Below are 25,290 nucleotides of genomic sequence, written 5' to 3' on the forward strand. Positions count from 1 at the left end.
AGACCAGAGGCATGGTTTAAGTTGTCAAGCACCTGCTTTGCAAGCACAAAGCCCTGCCCAGTCCCACCAAAATAATTTTAAAAACAAAAAATGTTCTGGGCACTTGTGACTCCTATCTGTAATTCTAGCTACCTGGGAGGCCGAGATCGGAAGGATCACAGTTCAAGACTAGCCCAGGCAAATATTTCCTGGGACCCCCATCTCCAAAATAACCAGAGCAAAATGAACTGGAGGTGTGGCTCAAGTGGTGGAGCCCCTTCCTTGCAAGTGCAAAGCCCTGAGTTCAAACCCCAGTCCCACGTTAAAAAAGAAAAAAAAAAAAAAAAGAGATTCAGAAGTCCAATGTCCCTGTGCCCAGCTTCACACGCATTTCATCTGAGCTTCTGTTGTTGTGGATGGAGCACCTAGTAACTTCTAATGCTCTGAGACACGCAAATTCGTATCTCCACCCAGATCACATTCAGACCCCTCCTCATGGCCAGCAGCCAAGGCAACACCGGGAAGAGATGTCATAGTCACATGCCAGAGTTGATGTGGCCAAAACTGAGTGAGCTCTGCCCTGAACCTGGAGCTATCTTCCCTTGTCTCCGGAAATGGCAATTCCTGCTTCCAGGTGCTCAGGCCCAAACTTGAGGGTCCTCCTTGAGTCCTCTTTTTTTCTCTTGCTCCATATCCAATCTGTCAGCAAATCTTGTTGGCTGTGCCTTCAAAATGTCCCCAGCACCTGACCACTTATCTCACCCTTCCACTGCCCACCTGCCTAGCCACCATCAGTCCTTTGGCTAGCTGATCCCCATTATTCCTGGCTCCTTTCCCACCCCTGCCTTTGCCTCTTTACCTGTTGTTCAACATAGTAGTTCCAGTGATACTTTACACGTGTAACAGACTAGGATGTGTTCAGCAGCAGAGCAAGTATGGCCGAGCATGTGTGAGACCTTGGGTTCCATCCCCACTGCCACATTCACACAACAAAAACATTGGAATGTCACTCCTCTACTCCATACCAGTCCATGTCACACACTGTAAAAGCCTTTGTAATGACCTACCAGATCCTGTAGGGCTTGATACCATGTCTGATTCTATCTTTTATCTCTTTACTTGTTGAGTGAATCAGAGATGCCAATAATTTAAGACAGCATTTCTCAGACTGTTCCATTCATTCTTTCAACAAATATTTTTGAGCATCCGCTATGTATGTGTCAAGCTCTAGATTTGAACAGTGAACAAAACAGATGTGGCATCTGTCTTCATGGGACAGATTCCTCAGCTGGAGGAATTGAACATTAGTCAAATAATCAAAGAAATGTATACATTGGTTTATAATCACAAACTAACAAATACTATGAATGAAAATATTCTTGGAGGGTGAATATGGTGCAAATACTGTGTACACATGTGTAAATGGAAAAATGAGACCTGCTAAAACTGTTCCAGAAATGGGGGGAGAGGAGGATAAAGGAGAATAGTAGAGGGGGTGAATTCAAGTACGATATATTTGCTATATTGTAAGAACTTTTGTAAATGCCACAATGTCACCCCACCCAGCACAAGAATAAAGCCTTGGCAGAATCTAGAAATAAGTTACATACAAAAGTAAGGAAGGGGAATAAGATGGTGACTCAATCTACTTGGTGTGCTGATGACAAGTATGCTTTTACATTTACTTAAAGAATGTGAAATTAAAATTTAACCCTGAATGACACAGTTGTATTGCTCTTGATGTCGTACTAAAAGCCTCTTCCGGCTTAAAGGAGAGAGAAAGAAAGAAAAAGAAAATGTTAGTCTTTACTGAAGCAATTTCTAAGCCTGTCTGCTCACAATCCTGGTTCTCTGATGATCTGGAATATTAACTGGTCCTAAGAGGCAAAGATGGAGAAACAATGTTCAGGTGGAGAGAGCAGCAATGGTGTTGGGTAGAAAGGAACACACCTGCAATACCAGCACTTGGGAGGTGGAGGCAGGAGGATCATGAGTTCAAGACCAGCCTATACTATATAGCCTTATCTCCAAGAAAGAAAGAATGGAAGAGGAAGAGAGAGGGGGAGGGAGTGGGAGAAAGAAACAGTGTTGGAAACCAGAATGGTCACTGTGTGTGAGTAGCAAAGAGTCTGAGAGTGAAGGGGGCAGTGCGGTAAGCACAGGGCATGCCTGCTTCTCCTGCGAGCCCACTGCTAGGCTGTTCTTCTGATTGGATGTTTAGTGTAGTACACCTTGGGTGTTAAAAAATGAATAGGAAAAACCTAACTCCTTTCAAATCCTTCATTTGATCTCCTTTCCAGAACACCAAAACTCGAGCCAACTTTGGCTCCCGCCCGTTTGCCTATGCTGAAGGGCAGGCCCACCGCAATGCCGCTGACCTGTGCACCGACCTGGCGGAGGAGATCAGTGCTAACTTCGAGGCCCTGCCCTTTGCTATGGCATCTGACAGTGACAATGACGCTGGCACCAGTATTGCATCAGACCCAGGCACTCACGGGCCACCATGTCGGATTGCTGCCGTGGCTACCGCACAGCAACGTAAGCCACTCTTTCTGCTGTCAGGGAGCACAGGTGCTGTGAAAGTCCACAAATCCACTTAGCTTGGGCATCCCCATTACAGTCAGGGGCTGTGGACTCAGTGCCACCAGAATGAAGAAGTAGCAGGCCACAGAGAAGAACTGGGCACAGGAGGCATGACCCACTGGAAACCGGTCACCGTGTTGCTCCAGCAGAAACCCCACGAGTTCATACATGAAATCTGTTTTACAGCGTTACTCATTTTAAAACTTTTAGGGCTGGGTAAGGTTCAAGTGATAGAGCAGAAGAGTACTTAAATGCTAGGCCCTGAGTTCAATCCCCAGTGCCGAAAAGGGGGAAAAAAATGTTTCAAAAATGGGCTTGTGGAGTGGCTCTTGGTAAAGCACCTGCCCAGCCAGTGCAAGGCCCTGAGTTCAACCCTTGTGCTGCCAAAACAACAACAACAAAAAAACCCTGAGGTCATGAAATAATAATAAAAGACAGCTATAGAATTTGTGTAGTGCGTTACATAGGTATTCACTAAAAGCTTTCCCGATTATTTGAAAAATTTCGTAGTAAAATAGAGTAAAACCGGGCTTGCAGGACTAAAGTAATCTACAGGCCATATTTGGCCAGTGTGATACTGGTTTGCAAGCTGTTCTGACAGCCTATTACTTTCTCATGGTGAAGAACTTTCCAGATCTTCTCTGAATTGAATTAATCATATGAAAACAATGATTTTAGGATTCAGGGTAATCACAGATACTTGACTCTGTGCTTTATAATTCTTCAATGTACTAGAAATCTTTCCAGTACAAATTCATAGAATTCAGTTTGTCCCAGAGTGAGAAGTTAATGATTTTCCCTACCTGCTCTTGTTTAGAATTCACAGTTGTCATGCTTTGTTACAGAATATGATAGTGACACCTCCTGTCACTATAAAGTCGAGCTCAGTTATGAGAATTTTATCACCTCTGGCCCAGACCCTCACCCACCTCCCATTGCCGATGATGAAAGTGATGATGACGACGACGATGACATCCCACAGGTGAGAGACCCACGGACCTGGGCCAGGACTTAGCAATCGCTTAACTACCTGGTGACCAGGACAAGCCTCAGGGAATGATACCAGTGTGAGGTTCGAGGCCAGCATTGTTAACTGTCAACTGCATCCTTGAGTTTGGGTGTTCATCTTTCTAAGCCACCTGTCAGCAGCCATGTCTGCTGGGCTCTGCTGCCCAGTAGGGGTGCAGGTGTTAAAAAATGAAGGACTTTCTCAGCAGTCAGTCCAGAACACTGTGGGTGCTTCTGCAGCCTTCTGCAGTCTTTTGTTTACCAGGGAGAGTTTGCTCCAGCCACATTGTACTCCTGGCATCCCAGGAGTGCTTTTAGACCAGGGTTTCCAGTGCTGGCATCGCATGGGGTGAGGGCTGCACAAGGAAGGGATTGCTGCCTGCACCAGACTCCTCCTTGGCTCACAAGTCTCCTCCCTCTTCCAGGAGGACCATTATGCCCTGCTGGTGAAAGCGTGGGAGACCAAGGTATTCCCCACCATCCGAAGACGCTTCCGCAATGAAGCAGAGCGGAAATCAGGCCTGGACCAGATCAAGGGTGCTCTACAACTAGGTCTGGGCTCTTTGTTCTCCTGAGGAGTCAAAGGCCAGGAGGGACAGGGTAGATGTAAGTCAGGAGAGGCTCCTTGGATGGGGCACCTGGCTTGATGATGTCTTCTCCCCATATGCCAGTGAGCTGGGGTCTCCTGCCTTCAGTGCTAGACCTTTACTTGCTTGCTTGTTGGTGGGCTGCCGAGTGCAACAGGAAACCATTTGGCTGGCTGGTGAACAGTCACATCTGAAGTCACAGAGGGCCAGCTGTCCACTATGGGAGCTCATGTTCAAGTGGAATCCATAGTGGTGCCCACTGAGTTTGCATGTGGGAAATAAAGGAGGTGACACAGACAGAGTGCCCAAGAGCAGGGCTGGCCATCGTAAGCATCAGCCAGTACAGTTCTCAGTGTCACAGCAGGGCTGATGACTGTGCATTTCCCTTAAAGAAAGCAATGGCAGAGGCTGACAGGAGCAGAGGAGGTGGCCCAGAGGACCTCCTTTGTATGAGTGGATCAACCTCCTGTCATCTGGTCCTCCTCATGGGAGGAAGGAGGTTAATGAAGCCACCATGTGCTCTGCAAGGTTAAGGTGGCATTCTTCCTGTGTTTGTGACTCCTATTTATGAGACAGTAGAATATTTTTTTTCCTCCATTATTCCTTTTGAAAATGTTGCAAGCATTCTTGTTGCATAATCTTCCAATGGCAGGCCACAGTCTTTTGTTTACTCTGGTCTTTCTCTAAGTACCCTTTGGAACTACAACTCCCTTTTAAATTGCTCAGAAAATGGCCACGACTTTTTCTTACAGTAGGTCAGCAACAAAAGAATGGTAGGTGATAGACCTGTTTAACCCCTGTTCTTCTATTCCTCTCTCCCCTTCCCTTCCTCCTCCTCTACTGGGGTTTGAACTCAGGGTTTTCCCCTTACTAGGCAATTGTTCTACACTTGAGCCACTCCTCCAGCCCTTTTTGCTTTAGGTATTTTTCAGTCAGGGTCTCTGTGTTCATACAGAGAGGCCAGCCTGGACTGCAGTCGTCCTATTTACGCTTCCTGTTTTGCTAGGATGTCAGATGCCTACCACCATGCCCAACTTTTAATTGGTTGAGATGGGGGTCTCATGAACTTTTTTTACCTGGGCCGGCCTCATTCTTCTTTCATGCTGATCCTACCTCCCAAGTAGCTAGGAGTACAGGCATGAACCACCACACCTGCCATTAACCCCTGTTCTTCTGCCCACAACTTCCTAAGCCCTATGGGGTCAGAGGCAGCAATAGCAAATGGAGAAGTTGGGCTCCATCTTGCTGTACTCCCACAGTGCTTTCTTTTCTTTCTGGGTATTTGGACATTTATTTACTTGGTTTGTTAGTTAATAATGGCTGTTTTTGCTGTCAGAATTTAATGATATCTTCTTCTCTGGGAAGGAAGAACAGCAGCCAAGCATGGTGTCACACACATGTAACCCCAGAGCTCAGGAGGCTGAGGCAGAAGGATCAAGCATTTGAGGCCAGCCTGAGTTCCACAGGAAAATCCTGTCTCAGGAAAAAAACAAAAAAAGTAAATCTCAGGACTGGATAGAAGCTGATACAGCTTAACTCTCTGCCTCTTAATAGGCAATGTATGTTTATTATACTGAAAATCCTATAGCAAAAAACCTGTAAAGTAAGAAGTAAATGTTACCTTCACTTTCTTCCTCCTCTCTGTTGTTTGTTCTTTTGAGTTAACCAAAATGAAATGACTATGTAATAATTAATGTACTGTCATTTTTTAAGCATCCTGTACTGATGGAGTCTGGTTATTTCCATCTTTTTGTTGTTGAGTGGCAGTGTTGCAGTGCGTGTTCTTGTGTCTGTGTACACTTGTGCTTGTGTTCCTGCAGGAGAGGTATGAGAGAGTCCTAGAAATAATGCATTAGTATTTTCAATGCAGAGGTAACTGCACGAGTACCTTCCCCAAAAGGTTGCATCCTCCACAAAGAGTGTCTGGATGATTCTCCATGATTGCATTGCAGATGTGGGTTGGCATCAATCTGAAGCTTGTGCTCCCTGGAGAGAGTTACTCAGTGTGTTGTGTTTTCAGGCATGGTGGATATCGCCCGGCAGACCGTGGAATTTCTCTATGAGGAGAACGGTGGCATCCCAAGAGACCTTTATCTTCCCACCATTGAGGACATTAAAGATGAAGCCAGCAAGTTCACAATTGACAAAGTTCGAAAAGGTTGTGATTTGTCTCCTCCCTCCTTCACCTATGAAATTCCATAGAAATAAGCAGGTGCATTTTCCCAGGAGTGAGCCAAGTAGCAGGTGGCTCTCCTGGGTGGCTTCTTCCAGGACCTACCAGGTGGGGCCATCAAATGCCCATGTAGGGCACAAGAAGGTGTTGGCTTTTCTTGGTTGTTCCCATGTGCCCACAGTTTACTGGCACAAGCAGCTGAGGCAGAGCCAGGAGTACAAGGAGGGAACAGAGCCTGTGCTGAGGTTCCTGGCTCAGTCCTGGCTCCTTTGCCATTAAGCCACCCACTCATGGTTCACCAGGCTTTTTTAGTATCTAAAATAGAATTTATTCTTTTGCTTAAAAAAATCTATTGCAATCTTTTAAGGAAACGATACAAAAACACAAAAAAGAGAATTTTAAACCATTCATTACTTTTAGAATTGCCAGATGACCTCTACAAAAATACCAGAGCATTATGGGCAAGTGCAGGAATATGTATTTATTTTCTTTCACTCACTGTCTAACTTGCTTTCTTTTTTCTTTTGAGGGGAGGTGTAATTCACTTACCATAAAATTCACCCTTTTGGGAACTTGTGGGTGTGGCTCAGTGGTAGAGTGCATGCTTAGCATGCCCATGGCCCTGGGTTCAATCCCCAGCCCCACGACCAACAAAAAATTCACCTTTTGAAAGTATACACCTCAGCAGTTTTAGTGTACTTGCAAAGTTGCGCAATTATCAAACCATTGCCTCTAATTCCTTAGCATTTTCATTCCCTTAAAGAAATTCTGGGGCTGAGGGCATGCATGGCTCAAGCAGTAGAGCACCTGGCTCACAGGCACTAATCCCTGAGTTCAAATCCCAATACCACAAAAAAAAAAAAAAAATGAAAGAAATCTTGTACTTTGTTACACCCCATGCTTCTCTTCCCCCCAGCATTAGGGAACTGCTGTTCTGCTATCTCTGTGGACTTACCTGTTCTGGACACTTCCTGTAAATAGAATCATTTAACAGGTTGCCTTTTTTGTCTGACTTCTTTTTTCCAGGTTCTTCCATGTTGTAGCATATACATTAATAATACTCCATTCTTTTTTTTTTTTTTTTTGGTGATACTGGGGTTTGAACTCAGTATCGTACTTGCTAGGCAGGCGCTCTGTCACTTGAGCCATTCCACCAGCCCAATAATACTCCCATTATTGAGGCTAGGAGATGTGGTTCAAAGGTAGAGCACCTGCCTAGCAAGTGTGAAGCCTTGAGTTCAATCCACAGTAGTGCCCCCCCCAAAAAAAAAAATTAAATACCCCATTCTTTTTTGTGGCCAAATAATATTTCACTGTGTGACTCTGCTGCATTTTGTTTGTCCTTGCACGCACTGATTGACATTCGAGTTGATTCCACCTTTTGTCTGTTACTCACAATACCCAAGCATTAATTGCAAGTCTTTGTGTGGGCATGTTTTCATTTCTTCTGAGCATCTACATAGGAGCAGAATTTCTGTGTCAAGCTATTTTGCAAAGCAGTGGCACCATGTAACATTCCATCATCAGTGACTGAGGCTTCCAGTTGCTCCATGTCCTTCTCAGCACTTGTCATTGTCTTTGATTCAGCCATCCCAGTGGGTGTGAAGTGCCTCACGGTGGCTCTGACATACATTTCCCTCATGATTAATGACTAGTGTTCAACATCTTTTCATTTCTCTTAGGAAATTTTTACTCAAATCCTTTGCCCCTTTTTTTTCTAGTACTGTGGTTTGAACTCAGGGCTTTGTGCTTGCAAGGCAGATACTCTACTGCTTGAGCCACTCCACCAGCCCCTTTGTCCATCTTTAAGTGTATATTTGTCTTTTTTTGTTTTTTTTTTTAGTACTGGGTTTGAACTCTGGGCTTTGGGCTTACCATGCAGGTGCTCTACCCCTTGAGCCACACCCCTAGCCCTTATATTTCATGAATTGTAAGTTTCTACACAACATTTTGTTGTATTACCTTCCAGGCTGAGCTGTGTTCCTTTCTGGTTATCAAAAATCTGAGTATATTGTCAAATGCCGCAGAGCTATTTTAGACCCTATAATACAGGGTCCCAAGGTGATACCCTACTTCCTCCTGAAGAACCTTGTTCTTCCTCAGGTCTCACTGTAGTGACACGCTCTCCAGACACCAATAACGTAGCTGGCAGTACTGTTGGAACTGCTCTGCCAAAATTTGCCATCCGAGGGATGCTGAAAACCTTCGGCCTTCATGGAGTCGTCCTAGATGTAGATTCGGTAAGTGAACAGCTATTCAGACTGAGGAGTCTTGTGCTCACTGAAACTCAGACTCCTAGGACCTTAAAGATGATGTGGCTGGGGAGGAGCTCAGAAGTAGAGTGTGCATTTAGCGTGCTCCAGGCCCTAGGTTCAACCCCTAGCTCCAGAGGAAATGAGTAATTACTCACTTGGGTTTCTTTTCAAACTAGGGACAAAGAAACCAAGCAAAAGTGGCTTTGCGTCACATGGCTTGCCTGAGATTTTTTCGCGAGACATCGTAAGCTCTCAACTCTCAGCTCCTTCTGACCACACCACCTCTGCTGTGTGTCCTGTCAGCCATGTCCAGGCTGTCCCTACCTGACATCTCCCCACATTCTGAGGGAGAATTCTCTATTGTCCTTGGCGAATGATCTGTCATTGTCAGGGTTGTTATACAGACATGAATCAAAGAAAGAACTTGGACTGGGGCTGTCACTTAGAAGTAGAACACTTGCCTGTCATTCATAAGGTCCTGGGTTTGATCCAGGTACTATCAAAAAAGAAAAAAAGAGCTTTGTTATTTTGATCACGTATCTCATTGATTCTCTCAACCTTAGTTTCTCCCTCTGTCCACTAAGTGTATTAAACTTCATCAGTAGTCATCTCCACTCTATAAAGCTGTTTCCTGGGGCTCATAAGGATTTGGAGGAGGAGGAGCAGAGGGGTGAGACAGGCAACGCCAAAACTTGTTCTTGGAAATAGGCTGCTGTGGCTGGGGGGGGGGGGTGGCTCACAGCTATAATCTCAGCTTCTCAGGAGGCAGAGGCAGGAGGATCAAGATTTCAAGGCCAGCTCAGGCAAAAGACCAACAAAATACAGAGCTGGGGGTGTGGCTCAAGTGTAGAGTACCGGTTTAGAAAGCACAGGGTCCTGAGTTTAATCCCTAGCAGTGCAAGAGAGTGAAAAGGGGAACAGGCTGCTGTCTAAAAGCCAGGACTACTTGATTCTAAAGCTGCAGGAGCAGTCCTGGATGTGAGCTGTTTTCCATGCTAGAGAAACTGACGAAATCATGCCCCAGTCCAGCTTCCATTCTCAGACAAGGAAGCAGCATTGTCCAGGGGTGCAGATCTTAGGTGCAATTAGTTCTTGGTTTTTGTTTTGTTTTGTTTGTGTGTGTGTGTGTGTGTGTGTGTGTGTGTGTGTGTGTGTGTGTGTGTGTGTGTGTGTGTGTGTGTGTGTGTGTGTGTATGAGAGAGAGAGAACTATTAATCTTTTGAGATTAACCTTTTGGAGATTTACATCTTCAGCTGGTTCCCTTGTTCCAGAACTTAATTTAAATCATTACATTTTTAGAGAAGCTATTGACCGGTGGTTTGCTGAAGTGAACTTTCAAATGGAAAATTCCATCCCTGGCTCTGGTACTAATTTCTAAGCTTCTAATTTCAATTCTCAGAAAATAATTACTTAAAAGTAAATAATAAAAGAAAAAAAGAATTACTGACCGTATTTTCAGCAATGTAAACTCTGAAAGTAAAATTGAAACAGAAGTTTTGCTAATCATTTTGTTATTTCTCAATTTTTTTTTTCTCTTTTCTTGTGGCAGCACTGGGTTTGAACTCAGGGCCTCATGATTGCTAGGCAGGTGCTCTTCTGCTTGAGCCACTCCTCCAGCCCTTTTTATTATTTCTCAATTTGACTCTCTTTGTTTTAATAATTACTAAGTAAAAATTATACTCGTGTGAATCTAGAATGCTTGGCTTTTATTTTTGTGGCAATAAAATAAAGCTTTTGGACAACTTCCCTGCTTTTAAAAAGTTATTAATATAGGGGAGGCCAGAGGGAAGATTAAGGAAATGTAACAGAAGAGGTGAAGACGTGTTCAAAGCACACTGTTCCTGTTTATGGAATTATCACAGTGAAACCCCTCACTATTAATGTATGCTAATAAGAAAGAAAGAAAGATCATTAACATATAAACAATGAACATAAATTTTACCTGGCAACCGTATGTGTTGAAATATCACTGAAAGATAGCACTATTCTGTTTAAATTGCTAACTTATCATTACATTAAAAGTCTTATTTATTTTGCAATTAAATTTTTCCACCTGGTATGGAAAACTAACACTCAGTCTACATCAGATGTCTTTGAACTTTTAGACTTAATTGGTGGCATGAAACTAGCATTTATTGCTATAGTCTGACTCTGGAAATACATACATATGTGTGTGTGTGTGTTCATATATGTATGCATATAGATATATACGCACATACATATACACATATATATACAGAGATACACATCTACATTTTGATTGGTTTGAGTTTTATTCTGTTTTGATTGAATTTTTTGTTTGCTTGATTTTTATCAATTTGAGGCCCAGGGTGGCCTCCAAGCTCTCTGTCTTCCCACCTCCACCTCCCGGGAGCTAGGATTACATGCCTGCACTACCGTGGCCAGCCGAATTTCTGTAACTGGCTTTTAGCTTCCTATCATGTGTTCATTTATAATTAATGATTCATTAAATGGGAAGGGGGATAGCTCAGTGGTACAGTGCCTTCCTAGCATGTAAAAAGCTGTGGGTTTGATTTCCAGCACCACACACACCCAATTTATTTCAAATTTTTGTTTATATATGTGTGCTTTATATGCTTATATACGTATAATATTTTGACAGTACTAGGGTTTGAACTTGAACTTGGGGCCTCATGTTTGCTACACAGGCACTCAACCACTTGAGCCATGCCCAAAGCCCAGCTACAGTTTATTTTGGTTTTGTTTTACCATGATTTATTTTTATTTATTTGTAGTACTAGGGATTGAACCCAGGATGTCACACACGCTAGACTGTTCTGCCACTGAGCTGTACATCCCCGGCTCTTGGTTTTATGAGACAGGGTCTCTGTGTAGCCCAGACTGGCCTCAGGCTTGCAATCCTCCTGCCTCAGCCTCCTAAGGTTAGGAAAACATGCATGTGCCACCACACCCAGCAAACATACAGTATAATGTTGTAATGTGTATTTAAAAAATTTTTTTTTTCTGTGGTACTGGGGTTTGAACTCAGGGCCTACACCTTGAGCCACTCACCAGCCCTTTGTTGTGATGGGTTTTTTTAGCTAGGGTCTTGAAAACTACTTTCCCAGTCTGGCCTAAAACTGTAATCCTCCTGATCTCTGCCTCTTGAGTAGCTAGGATTACAGATTTGAGCTACCTGTGCCAGCACAATGAGTATTTTTAAAATAGAGCTGGGATGTTTCTCAGTGGCAGAGCACATGTCTAGCATGTGTGTGAGGCCTAGGTTTTATCCTTAGGATCAAAAAAAAAAAACAAAAAAAAAACCTAATAGCAAGTGGATGCAAATTATAAGCACAACGTCTAAAAGCCAGGTGTGTCTGTGTGTGTGTGTGTGTGTAAGTGTGTAAACTTGGAAAGCAAAGTTGGTGCTCAGAAAAACAAGTAGACATTTTCTTTTCCCCAGGTGAATGAACTGGTACAGGTAGAAACGTACCTCCGGAGTGAAGGTGTCCTGGTGCGATACTGGTACCCTATTGATATGTTGGAAAGGCCTCCAGCAGGCTACCGAAGGACTGCCACCAATGGCCTGGTCACACTAGATAATACCAACCTTCAAATTCACAGGTAAAACTGAGCCCTTCTTTCTAGTGGGTCACAGAAACCTGCTGTGACAAGAAGGTTTTGACAAGAAGGTTTTTCCTTCAAAGCTGAGACTCAGAGGAAGAGAAGGCAGCTGGGCATGATTGCAGGAGTTGAGGAGAAAAGGCCTGTGCCACATGTGCTCTGCTGCAGTGGGAGTGGGCAACTAGAGGAGTGTGGAAGCAGTTATGAAGACAGACAAAGATGAGACAGCCAGTCAGGAGGATGTCCTGGCACCTGGAGCAGCCAAGCCATTTCTCTCTAGCTAACCAGGGGCTCCCTGAGCTTTCTGTGTGCTTGGCACTGTGCAGGGTTCTGGAAGGGGTAGATGTGCTGGGGCATAGGCCTTCCCTGTATGGACTAAAACCTGAAGATGAGTGAAGTTCCCTGCCATGCACTGTTACCCATTCCCCTGTGAACTATCCTTTTGATATTAAAAATTCTTAAAATAATTCAGAGGGAAGTATAATAATAAATGGAGTTCCCTAATAAAAGCTTGTATAACTGTCATTCATGCTATCCATTCATAAGTCATCACAACGTCTCATTAGGAAAATAGCATGGTGGCACTCGCCTGTCATCCCAGCACTTGGGAGGCTGAGGCTGGAGGATTACTTAAGCCTATGAGTTCAAGGCTGACCTGAGCAATATAGTAAGACCCCATCTCAGAAACAAACAACAATAAATAAACATTTCCTCATTAGGGTGTCAATTTGGAACCAAATTGAGTATGTCTACAGCTTTGATCTCTCCCTGCAACTCCAGGTATGACTGTCCAGTGACTTCCTTGCCACCTGCACTTGGGTAGTCATTGCCCATGAGGTGGTCTTAAGTTCGTCTGTAGTCAAATCCACAGTATTGGTGACACCTAAGCAAGACACAGGGCAGAAAGCCTGGTGTGCCACACAGCAGTATGTCAGGTGTTTCCTCAGCAGGAGTCCTCACTATTGTCCGCACAGGTGGTCAGGGGCCAAGCAGCAGTTCAGGTGTGAAGAATGGACTTCACCGAGGGGTTCATTTTGTGACTGCATAGCACCATGTCTTATCAGAGCCTGCATGTTTGGGGATAGCTCCCCAGGCACTGCCTACAGGACTCTGCAGGAGGCATGCCATGCTCCAGACACCTGGCAGCTGTGGCTTTCCTCGGGAATATTTCTCCTTCCACTCCTCCCAGGCAGGGTTGTTCTCAGATAGGCGACATCTGGTAGCATGCTGACAGAACCGAGCTCAGAGGTCAACCCAAATTTGTGCAGCCCAGGGAAGGTCTCACAGGCACCTGAGTGCAGCACGTGCAGTAGAGTCAGGATTTCCCGTGAGGCTCTGCCTCTCCCCACCCCTCCTCCTCTAAGTTTGAGTACCTGGAAAGGGCAGCATGAGCCATCCTTTTTCCTTGCCCTCAGCAAGCTGGTCCCCACTTTTCGAGCCTCACCACACCAGCTTAGGCCTCAGCCCTCTCTTCTCTCAACAGCCAATCCATAATGCCCACCTGCAAAGAGGATCTCACTCCTCTGAGCCAAACTTTCCCATGGCTTCCTGCTTCCTTTGGATCAGATGTCACCCTTAATGTGGCTCATGAGCCCCCTCAAGCCTCCGAGCTGTCTGGCCCTCCTGAGCCACGCTGGCATTCCTGGTCTCACACACCAGGCTCATTCCCGCCCAGGGCTCTCCTCCTGCAGAACTCCCTAAGCAGTCCCCCGACACACCTTCCAGAAGGTCCTGCCAACCCCTCACTGGTGCTTCATCCCTTTCTCTTGCTCAGTGACATTCCATGTGTGAGCATACCACCAAGTTAACACTGCTGTAGATGCGTACGAGTTTTTGTGTGGACAGAGATTAGTATTTCTTTTTTTCATAGTGTATTTTGAGTTGGGAAAAATCAAGCTTAACTAATGTGGCTTTGTTTAAAATGCAAGTGGTTCACTTGGAACCCAGAGGGTGGAGTCAGATGAGAAGCCTGAGGTGGGGTCCTTCCGCCTAGAGATGCGGGGGCCAACATCTCCCTGCTTCTTCCCTTGCAGAGAGCTGCTGCGGTGCGAGGCCTCGCTGGCCCGGCTGTACTGCCGCATGGCTCTGCTCAGCATCTTCGCCCCCAAACTGCCTCACCTGTTCACCCGCCTCTTCCACATCCCCGCCATCCGGGACATCACGCTGGAGCACCTGCAGCTCCTGTCCAATCAACTCCTTGCTCCTCCCCTTCCAGGTGAGCCCTGAGACTGAGCCAAATCACATGGGACATGTCCACTGTGCCCACTGTTGTGGAATGGTCTAAGGGGCAGTCACCAGTGAAGAACTGAGTCTGTCTTGGCTCTGCTTTTGCTCTTTGAAAAATGGAAGTGGAGCCAAGCACCAGTGACTGACGTCTGTAATCCTGGCTTCTCAGGAGCTGAGATTAAGAGCATCTTGGTTCAAGGCCAGGCCAGGATAATAGTTCATGAGACCCCATGTCCAAAATAACCAGAGCAAAGTGGACTGCAGGTGTGGTTCAAAGTAGAGCTCCTACTTTGCAAAAAGCTCTGAGTTCAAACCCAGTCCCAATCCACCCCCCTAAAAAAAATAAAATGGAAGTATACAAAACAAAAACAGAAAAATGAAAGTGCCCTGCTCACTTTAGTCATATAGTGGTCTGTCAAATATTCAGTGAGCTTCTCAAAGTAACTGGGGTTCAGGAATAGTACTTAGGAGACATAGTCACTGTACCCCTGCCACAGACATTCTGCCGAGCTCTGGAAAGCCACACCCATGTTCTGGATCAGAGCCTGCAAAGCACACCTGCTGGATTGCCCAGGACTTGAGGTGGAGCTTCTCTAGTGGCCAGCTCGGGTGTCTACAAGGAGCAAAGGCTCTCTGTGCCCCTGGGGAATGCTAGTGAGGAGACTGCCCTCAGTCCATCCAAGACTGAGGAGTCCCTCTGTCTTTCTCTGACACCTCAGCTTCCAACCAGTTCCCCTTGGCCTCGTGGCAGCTAAGGTAGGAGCAGTAGCTAAGGGAGGAGCACCTTCCCAAGCCAGCTGCAGACAGTACTCGGCCCAGTGGCAACCCGGGCAGCTGCCTTCTGGCTCCCCACAGGAGATCCCAGGCAGTGCCATGTGGCCACTTCTACCTTCCCAGTGACCCATTGGAGCCCCAGCATCCAGCAGCCACCCCAGGAACTGGGAGGCTCCCAAATACCTGTGATAACTGAGTACCTTGCTTCATAAACCCACTCTGAAGCCAGCTGAATAGCTCAGACTCTGGAGTTTTGATCTGTGTAAGAGACTTGCTTCTAGGCAACAGTTTTGCTACTAAAAAGAAAGAAGTTTCCAGACCACCAACCTCCTGAATCCTACCCCCCACTGCCTGAGGATCTCACTGGTGATGTCTCTGACCCAGGACACAATACCCACACCTGCCTGTCCGGCCCAGCCTAGCTGGAAAGTTACTGGTTGGCTCTTACTGGGCTCTCACAGGTACCAACTGCTTCAGCTCCCATAAATGTCCATTTTCTTTCCTGTCCACAGATGGCACCATCAGTTCCAGCTCTATCCTCCTGGCACAGTCTCTGCAGCATTGCATCCACTCACAGAACTGCTCCGCCACTGACCTCTTCTACCAGGGCAGCTCCCAGACAGTGAGAGAGTGGCTCAACGTGGCCATCACCCGCACCCTGCACCAGGGCGAGGAGAGCCTGCTGGAGCTGACAAAGCAGATCTGCTCCTTCCTGCAGGTGGAGATCCAAAGTTCTCGCTATTTGTAATTGGAAGTCTTACTGGCTTCCTGAAAAGCGCTCTCTTTTCTCCCCCAAGCCACCATCCCCTTTGATTGTCTTTTCTTAGAAGCTCTTCTGCTTTGTCATTTCATCTTCCCAGAGGGCTTTTTGTCCTTTTTACTCTGTTATATGCTGTGGCTGACTCCTGTTGCCTTCCCACTTGGGTTTAGCCCACGGCTTTCCTTATTAAACGTCTCTTTGCAGACAGCACCAGAGCAGTTCCCCTCCGAAGAGTTCCCCATTTCGGAGTCCAAAGTCAACGTGGCTGTTAACTTCCCCGGAGCAGCTTTCGTTGTGGTGTCTTGCAAAGAGAGTCAGTCTGGATTCCGCAAAGAGTAAGTTGCCCTTCCTCAAGGAGGTGGTGCTGGGTAGAGAAAAGCTAAACCAATTGGTGCCCGCGACACTGGCAGAAAATCATCTCTCAAGTGGTCTTTATTCTTGAATGCGTACTATTGTTAAAGATAATTTACAGCTCTTCCCATAGTTCCACGTTAGGGAGCTAGCCTTTATAAAGCATGACATTGTTCATAAAGACGTCTTACATCTAGTTCTCTTTTTGGGGTGCTTCGCTGGAGTCTGTCTTATGACCTCCTCCCTCTCAGCTCCTCTCTGTACAAGGCGCCATGGGCACGTGTGCTCGTGTATGGGCTCGGCCACAAAGTGAAGAGAACCGGCCAGCTTAACCTCATCGAGGCCGCCTGTTACCCACGGGACGCATCCCCAGCCAACACTGGGCTCGCACCTCCACCCACCGCCGACCAGTACCCTTCTGTGGTCCTCTCCACAGACAGGGTCCACATCAAACTGGGTGAGTCTGCCTTGGGCTTATACATCGCACAAAAATGAGGGAAGTTGCACTTGCTATGTCCGGATTGGTCTTGGTGAGAAGGCCGGCACTGCTTGCAGCTGTGTACTTGTGAGCCAGTAAACTACAGGCTGGCAGAGCTGCAGTGGGGACTTCTCCTCCCTCCCAAGCTTGTGATGGGATGTGTACTGTTTAGAGCCATCTGAACAGAGCGTTGTTACCCTTAACAGCCACTACAGGTTATAGTGCTCCCCCTGTTCCTCCTCTAGTTCTCATTTAGACTGTGTTCCTGAGCACTGGCCACAGGGAACCCTGCTCCCCATACCCCAGATGGCAGCCTGATTGCTCTCATCTCCTGGGCATCCTTGGTGAAGCCTCCAGGGCTTGGGATTTCCACAAGGTCTCCACCTCTCTATCCCCAAGGCTGTCGATGCCTGTCCTCTTTGTGGACTGGGGCTGGCAGAAAGGAATGAAAGCCTTGTCCCAGGTTTCCACTGCTCTTCTTTGACATGGTTTTTTGGGGGAAGGGCAGTATTAAGGTTTCACCCTTGCTAGGCAGGTGCACTACAGCTTGAGCCATGTCCCTACCCTTTCTTCTCTGGTCGTTTTGGAGATGGAGTCTGGCTTTTTGTCCAGGCCAACCCGGACCTCGATCCTCCTGCTCGATGCTGCTGTGCCATGGCTGGACTAACAGGCCCCCAACGCCATGCCCAGCTTTTTCCATTGAGATGGGTTCTCACAAACCATTTTTTTTTTTTTTTTTTTGGCCTGAGCTGGCCTGGAACAGCAATTCTCCCCATCTCAGCCTCCCAAGTAGCTAGGGTAACAGGCATGAACCACAGGCGCCCAGCTTCTTGGCATGTTTGACAAGAAATGTGCAATAAGCATTTTCCTGAGGCAGTTATAAACTGCATTTGAACTCTTAGCCAGAAAGGTGGGCCTTAGCTTCTCACGGCCCTAGTCTTTGGGCTGTGCATCTTTCGGGACTGGGGTACAGGACATTTCCTGTGACTGGGTATTGCTAAACAACTTCACCAGCTCTTCTCATTTGAGTCTCCTTCATAGTCTGCACCTACACTAGCTGTTCCTTAAGTTTACATTAAAAACAGGATCTGGTCCAGAAGTAAAGCCTTAAAAAAAAAAAAAAAAAAAAGAATCTGGCTGGGCGCCGGTGGCTCACTTCTATAATTCTAGCTACTCAAAAGGATCTCAGTTTGAAGCCAGCCCAGGCAAACACTTCATGAGATCCTATCTCAAAACAATCCAACTTGAAAAAGGGCTGGTGCCCTGAGTGCAAGCCTCAGTACCACCAAAAAAAAAACCCAGGATCAGGCTGGTATAGCTCAGTGGTAGAGTATGTGCACAGCATGTGCCAGGTCCTGAGTTCCATCCCTAGCACCAAAAAATAAAAGCAGATCTTAGCCTTAACTGCCCTCACAGCCACCACTGCATAGTGGTGCTCTCCCCAAGAGCAGGCAACGTGGCTCCCCAGCTTCTCCAGAGCTCCTGATACTCCGGCTTATGTCTGACCAGTGCTGGTGAGGTGCAGTGCAGAATGTGAGGGGGTAGATCTCCAGACTATTTTCTTCTCGCTGTAGGCAGCAACAGAAGGTAATGAGGGAATCAAAACTCAAGGTCAGGGTGTAGATGAGTGGTAGAGCCCTAGGTTCAATCCCCAGCACTACAAAACAAAACAAAATAAGAGAGTGAGAGTGTGAGACTCCAAGGTCCTGACAGTGCCTGAATCTTACATGCTACTACCTGCTGGTGCACTGTGTGGGTTTAATGGGATTTCAGCCGAATAAAATGACTAATTATTTCTTTAGCAATGACTTAATGTCCATTCTGGGTCATAAGACCAGTTAGTATCTTCTTTCATTTATTTTGTATGTAGCCTAGGCTAGCCTCAAACTTGCAATCTCCTGCCTCAGCTTCCCAGTGCTAGGATTATAGGCATACAGTATGACACTGATCCCACCACTTGGTGTCTCACTGAGGGATGTTTATCCACCTTGGCGCTCCCATTGCTGCCCTATGTCCTGTTGCCACACCAGAGATGCACTCAGGGGCTGGCTTCCATCCCCTCCTGCATCCATAGGCCACTCTGTCTAGACTGTCAGTACTCACATTTCCTCCCACCTCCAGCAGATTAGGCCCTGATTCTCCACACACACCTGGTGGGTCCTTTACGAAGGCTTATTTGATTCACACACTTTCCTACTGGGCCCTTGTAGGAGTGTCTCCACCTCCGGGAGCCGTGTTGGTGTTACATTCTCTGCCTCTGGAGTTCCCGCTGGCTATGGCCTTCGCAGAGCAACTGCTGTCCTGGAAATCGGAGGATGGCGAGGGGAAGTCGGAAGATGAGCCTGACGCCATCCCCACGTCAGTCCTCTTGCACGTGGTGGAGCTGCTAGGTGAGGCACACCTTCCTGTGGAAGCATGCGCGGGCCTGGCCCTGGGGACAGGACAGCCTTGGCCTCTGTGAAGGCACATTTCCAGACCGAATTCTCAAACGACCTTGCGCCTAGGCAAGCAGGAGCTCAGGCCCCTCACTGGTATGTGCTGGACCTAATCAGAGGCCTGCGCATCACCCCAGTTGCTGGCCCTGGAGGACCCTGCATAGAGATCTTTACCCAAGATTCAAGTGGATGGGCTCAACAGTACAGGCATACACCTGAGACCCCATCTCCAAAATCACTAGTGCAAAGTGGACTGGAGGTGTGGCTCAAGTGGTAAAGCAAAGCCCTGAGTTTAAAACCCAGTCTCCCTCCTCCCCCAAAAGATAATAAATATACCAACCCAAAGTAAGCCTTTTAATTTGTTTTTTGCAGTGCTGGGGCTGGAACCTAGGGCAACCCGCATACCAGTCAAACAAGTGCTCTGCCACTGAGTAAGCCTAGCCTAAGGACGGCCTTCGTGTACACAGTGTCAGGACTCACAGCGCAGTTTACAGCCAGGCACCAATGCCCTCTGGCCATCCTGCTGCACAGAGTCTGTTTCTTCCTCTGTAAGATGGATGAGGACCTGCTCACGGGGCTGTTACAAGCTTGCATCACTAAAGCACTGAGAAACAGCCTAGCAGATAATCAGCACTGCGTAACTAATTGCTGCTGTTATTTTCTGTCTGTCTCAGGAAACTTCTTGTGGACCACAGACATGGCTGCCTGCGTGAAGGAGCTGGTCTTCCACCTCCTGGCCGAGCTCCTGCGCACAGTACACGCCCTGGAACAGCAGAAGCACCCGGCCGGCCTGTCCTCCTCCATCGCCCTCCAGCTGAACCCCTGCCTGGCCATGCTGATGGCCTTGCAATCAGAGCTGCACAAGCTGTATGATGAGGAGACACAGGGCTGGGTCTCTGGCAGCACCTGTGGGGGCTCTGGGGCTGTGGCTTCCGGTGAGCACGGCAGGTTCTCCACGTATTTCCACGCACTCATGGAAGGGTGCTTGGCAGTTGCCGAAGTGACCCTACCCACTAACATGAGTGTCACTGCCAGTGGGGTGACCTCAACCACCACCCCAAACCTCAGTGACTCGTCCTCCTCCTCCTCGTCCTCCCCAGGACAGACCCCGCAGAGCCCTAGCCTCCTATCCAAGAGGAAGAAGGTGAAGATGAAGCGGGAGAAGTCCTCCTCTGGGAAGCGCCAGTCTTCCCGCACCGGGGACTCTGACACTGCTGTGCTCAGTATTGGGGGTGGCAAGCCTGAGGACATGCTGTGGTTCCACCGTGCCCTCACCCTGCTCATCATCCTCCGCCACCTCACCAGGAAGGACCCGCAGGGCCTGGGCGTGACAAGTGACGCCATTGCTGATGCCTGCCAGGCCCTAGTGGGCCCCACTGCCCACAGCCGCCTGCTGGTCATCTCCGGCATCCCCACCCACCTGGACGAGGCCATTGTCAGAGGTGCTATCCGAAAGGCCTGCAATGCCCATGGAGGGGTCTTCAAAGACGAAATCTACATTCCACTGCAGGAAGAAGACCCCAAGAAGCCAAAAGACAAGGCCGAGGGTGGCGACAGCAAAGTGGAGCCAGAGAAGTCGCTCGGCTTCCCCAGTGCAGACAGCTTGGAAGGGAGCACATCCAGTAGCCTGGCCCCCGCCATGAGCATCAGCGCCTCCGCCTCCACTAGCCAGGCCTCAGTCTGCAGTTCTCAAGGAGTCTCACAGACCGTCAGTGACCTCTCAGTGGACCCACTGCCTCTAGGCCTCGAGCTGCCTGTCCCTCCTGGCGTACTGGAGCCTCAAGTGGTGTCCAGTCAGGAGAGCCTGGACATTTCCCTATGCAGCACTGGCAGCCTGGGCAGCCTGGGCAGCCTGGGGGAGCCCCTGGACAACGCAGAGACAGCCTCGGTGTCGGATGTGGGTGCCATGTACACAGTCACCTCCCTGGATACCCAGCCCCTCGTGGTGCGCCCCATCAAAGGCTTTGCGGTCGTGGAGGTAATGGTTATTTCTGCAGGGTTAGTCACTAGAGAATGTGGGAGCCCCAAGGGGCTCCAGGCTGCTCTCCAAGCACTGATTTTCCTGAGTCACATCTGTAAGAGCGACACCCATCTGGTGTCATGAGGCAAATGCAATTCATTGCTGAGAGTGGGGCTGACAGAGGGGCTCAGGGAGCTGCTTGGCCACAGTGGGCCCTGGCTATGTTTTTTTTGAGAGGCCCTGGGGCATTTTCAGCACTGTCATTAGAAGGAGTGGTCTGTACTGAGCGATGTAGATAGACATACTCTGCTCCTGGCCACATGGGGTTGCAGATAATGTATGCACCAAGCCATACTCCACTTCAAGACGCCACACGTTTCTTGTGCCACCTTGTCTAGAAATCCTGCACTGAATGACTTCCTGCACCCCTGCAGAGCAGGAGTTAGACTCATAGTAAACACCAGGGCCTGGTGGAGCTCTGAGGTGGAGCCTGTGCTCAGCCCAGCACCTAACACAAGGAAGAGCCATCTTCCCCGTGTGGGCTACAGCAAGCACCAGTCAAGAACTTGCAGTCGTCCCTCTCTCCCAAAAGGGCCTCCTTCCTGGGGCCTTCCCAGGCCCCTCTGGGCTTTAACTCCCTGGGCATCGTAGTGAAGCCAGGGGTTAACAATGGAGGGTCCCCTAAAAGTCACCACTGTAGCATGTGGGAGAATCTCCCAGGAAGGCCAGCTCACCTGAGTCCACAGGAAAGAAGAGGCCTCCAGGGAAACGTGGCAGGGAGGAGGTCATGCTCTTTGAGTGCTGATCACTCCACCCGATCTTGACCTTTTTTTTTTGTTCACACAGATAAGATCCCGAGCCAAAATTGAGAAAATTCGGGCAAGCTTGTTTAATAATAATGATTTGATTGGCTTATCAAGTTTGGATGGCGAGGACGAGCTGATGGAGATGTCCACAGAGGAGATTTTGACTGTCTCCGTGGTGAATCAGAGTCTGTTCGACACGCAAGGGAGCCCCGGGCTGGAGGACTACTTTAATGACAAGTCCATTAAAGGTGTGCTGTGGGCTTTTCATTTGTAGACCCTTACTGGGAGCAGTTTAGGGTTTCCCCCGTTGTGAACACCTTGCATCGAAGAGGGCTTGGAAGCCACCCCTGGGAGATGAGCTTGGGAGTGACTCAGGTAGGGAGTGGGACAGGAGTTCAGTGCTGGCTAATGGTGGCCAATGTGGAGCAAGTACCTCCCCCCACCGGCAGGGTGCTGGGCCCAGGTTCCAGCTAAAGAGCCTGCCTGCTCCAGTCCCAGTGGGCTTTTCTTCAGCTGTCTGGCTTTTTGTTTGGTCTGCTTCCCTGATTCAGGCTCCAAGACTGCTGGTAAGAGTTTGGCCACAAGCTTGAGGACAACTCACTCACTTCTCAGCCTTCAAAATTGCTTCTCACAAAGACCCACTGCCCATGTGAACCCTGGGTCCTGAGGAGCCCTTTGTGGGTGGGCGCTGTCTGGCTTGTCCACTTCTTTTGTATGATACAAGAGTGCATTACAGCACCCATGTCACTGCTTACCCAGTGCTTGTGGCTAGCAGGCTCTGGTGTCATCATCTTGTTTTGCTTGTCCTTCTCTAAATCCCTTTCTCTAAATTTTTAATATTCTTGAAATTTCATAATAGGGTTGTTTTAGATTTTTCTTGTGAAAAATGAAATATTGAGTAAAGGTTTTGTTGTTTCAAATTGTCATCCTCAGTCATAAAATTTAAAAATACTTCCTCACAGAACGATGGGGGAGGTAAGTGAGATCATGGGTGCAAAATGTAATGGGCTCCGAAAAGTCCCGTCACTCAGGTGAACAATGCTTTGGCAGGCTGGATGTGTCTCTCAGTGGTAGATCATGTGCCCTGGGTTTAGTCTCTAATATCACAAATAATTAATCTATTTAATCACAAATATATATATTTATATATATACAGAGAGAGATATTTATAGATATATTTTTTTTAAGTGCAATATTTTGAAAAGTCAAAATGAATGCAGCCAGGCACAATGGTGCACATCTGTAGTCCCAGATACTCAAAAGACTGAGGTGGAAGCTTCACTTGAACCCAGGAGTTTGCAGCCTAGGCAACATAGAAAGATGCCATCTCAAAAAAAAAAAAAAATACATGCTGACTATAAGATCAGAATCAATATTACTGATTTATTCCTTCCATGTTAGGCTCCAGTGCCCGAACAGCACCATTAATACTTTGTATGTTTTTTTTTTGTTGTTTCCTTAAACTCTGCACCCAAGAGTTTGCCTTGCTTGCCCCCTCCAGCCCTATCTCCTTGCGGGCATGTATTTCGTCCCTCTGCTCTCAGAGGCCCATTTGGCAGATGAGCAGTGTACGGTTTATTTACAGAAAGGCCAAGGCTGCTTCTGACATAATCACCACCTCCCCAGCCTTAGCACTTGTGAGTCTGAGCATTCTCTTAGTTCCCATCTGGTTAGGCTGGAGCCTACACATGAGGTGTCAGGGTGGGGGTGAGGGCAGGAGGAGACAGCAGCAGCTGCAACAGCAGGAGTGCACAAGCAGCAGCTATAACAGCAGGAGTGCACAAGCAGCAAATATCTCTGTTGCCCAGGGAAGCCCAAGTGCCTTCTAGAGGCACTTCTCTGGGGGCCAAAAAAGTGCATGTGGAGTTTTCTGGTATCTTAGAAGCCTTTTTTCTCTACCCGTCATCTGGCCAGCTTGAACCATGCTTTCCAGCAATGCAGCATCGGTGTACGCGCACTGCCTGTGGACTCCTTGCTTGTTTGGGTTTTCCCTCCCATTTGTGCTATTTAAGCTAAGACAGGCTAAACTGCTGTAGTAAGCAGACCCCAGCCTACCTGAGACCTGCCCTGGCCAAGCAGGCAGCAGAGGGGACAGGCCCAGAGAACAGCAACTGCCCTCTCATGCTCGACCTACAGGGCTGCTCCTTACTGCAAGGCAATGGATGTGTCAGTAAGGGCCAAGGAAGAGGAAGCAAAGTCTGATGTTTGACTCTTCACCTCCATTAAATGTCCATCATCCACTTGCAAAAAGGAATGGTTTCTGGAAAATAACTAAAATGCTTGCAGGGCGTATCCTGACAGTTCATGGCAGAACTGTTTTACTTTCCCCATTCTGTAACAGGTGAGAAGCTGGTACCTGGAGCCAGAGAGGTCCTGACGGAAATATTCAAGAGCTGTGCCCATTCAGAGCAGACCCTGAGCCTGACACCAGCAAAGCCCATCAGGGTCTCTGACATATATCTCAGCAAAGAGCAGATCAACTCCCAGACCCCAGGCAACCTCCTCCACCTCTTCTTCACCAATGTCCGGCCTCCCAAGAAGGTGCTGGAGGACCAACTCACACAGGTAGCCATCCCACCCATTGTGCCTGTGCTGGGCCTTGGGTGCCCTTCGAGGTGCTCCTGAGAACCTCCTCCCCGATTCTGTGCTCTGCAGATCCTGAGGAAATATGGTGTGCCAAAGCCCAAGTTTGACAAGAGCAAGTACAGCAAAACTGGGAAGGAGCAACACCCCATGAAGGTGGTGAGCACCAAGCGGCCCATCACCAAACCACCTGCTAAGGACAAAGCCGTGCTCAACAGTGTCAGGTGCGCACCCCAAGGGCGGGACAATGGGGCCAGCTAGCAGGCACGTGCAGGGTGGCCTCTGGGCAGGAGCCTGAGAGACTGCGACACCACTGCGACACCCCCGGGGCAGCCAGGCATCCTGGCTTTCTCTTCTGTGCTGCCACAGTCCCTTCAGTCACCTGCCTGTGCAACTAACTGCAAGTCAGTCAGCATTGCATGTCACCCACAAGTGTGGCGAAGCCTGGACCCGGTGGGCTAGAGAGCAGACCAACCCATGTTAAGAAAAGATCCCAAATGTGTGGAATTGCTTTTTAAAACATACTTCTTTCAGCTGTACACATGGTGCATCCTTACCACAGAAAGGCTGGAAAACGTGTACGTGCATGTAGGGAAAATTAATTTGGCTGAGGGTGTAAACTAGCAACAGACCTTACACTCAGCATGTGAGCACCCTGGGTTCCATCCCCAGCACACAAGAAAACTAAATTATCCCACACATTGCAGCTACTTTCAATGCTTAAGTATATACCCTTTATTTATACAT

General features: G+C 47.9%; 1 protein-coding gene across 6 annotated transcripts in view; it reads left to right on the plus strand.

The window, feature by feature from the left end:
* Hectd4 (HECT domain E3 ubiquitin protein ligase 4) overlaps positions 1 to 25,290 on the plus strand; it is a 158,279-nt gene that overhangs the window by 117,903 nt on the left and 15,086 nt on the right. For all 6 annotated transcript variants that reach the window (XM_074061225.1, XM_074061223.1, XM_074061224.1 and 3 more), the window contains exons 50-64: positions 2,280 to 2,517; positions 3,408 to 3,544; positions 3,996 to 4,122; positions 6,178 to 6,315; positions 8,434 to 8,570; positions 12,010 to 12,170; positions 14,204 to 14,385; positions 15,683 to 15,888; positions 16,135 to 16,265; positions 16,533 to 16,738; positions 18,970 to 19,149; positions 19,869 to 21,172; positions 22,001 to 22,208; positions 24,302 to 24,525; positions 24,616 to 24,767. In XM_074061225.1, the coding sequence (XP_073917326.1) occupies positions 2,280 to 2,517; positions 3,408 to 3,544; positions 3,996 to 4,122; positions 6,178 to 6,315; positions 8,434 to 8,570; positions 12,010 to 12,170; positions 14,204 to 14,385; positions 15,683 to 15,888; positions 16,135 to 16,265; positions 16,533 to 16,738; positions 18,970 to 19,149; positions 19,869 to 21,172; positions 22,001 to 22,208; positions 24,302 to 24,525; positions 24,616 to 24,767 (3,731 nt within the window). The remainder of the gene's footprint in view (positions 1 to 2,279; positions 2,518 to 3,407; positions 3,545 to 3,995; positions 4,123 to 6,177; positions 6,316 to 8,433; positions 8,571 to 12,009; positions 12,171 to 14,203; positions 14,386 to 15,682; positions 15,889 to 16,134; positions 16,266 to 16,532; positions 16,739 to 18,969; positions 19,150 to 19,868; positions 21,173 to 22,000; positions 22,209 to 24,301; positions 24,526 to 24,615; positions 24,768 to 25,290) is intronic.

The sequence above is a fragment of the Castor canadensis genome, chromosome 18 (genome assembly GCF_047511655.1).
Source record: "Castor canadensis chromosome 18, mCasCan1.hap1v2, whole genome shotgun sequence".
NCBI classification, from domain to species: Eukaryota; Metazoa; Chordata; class Mammalia; order Rodentia; family Castoridae; genus Castor; species Castor canadensis.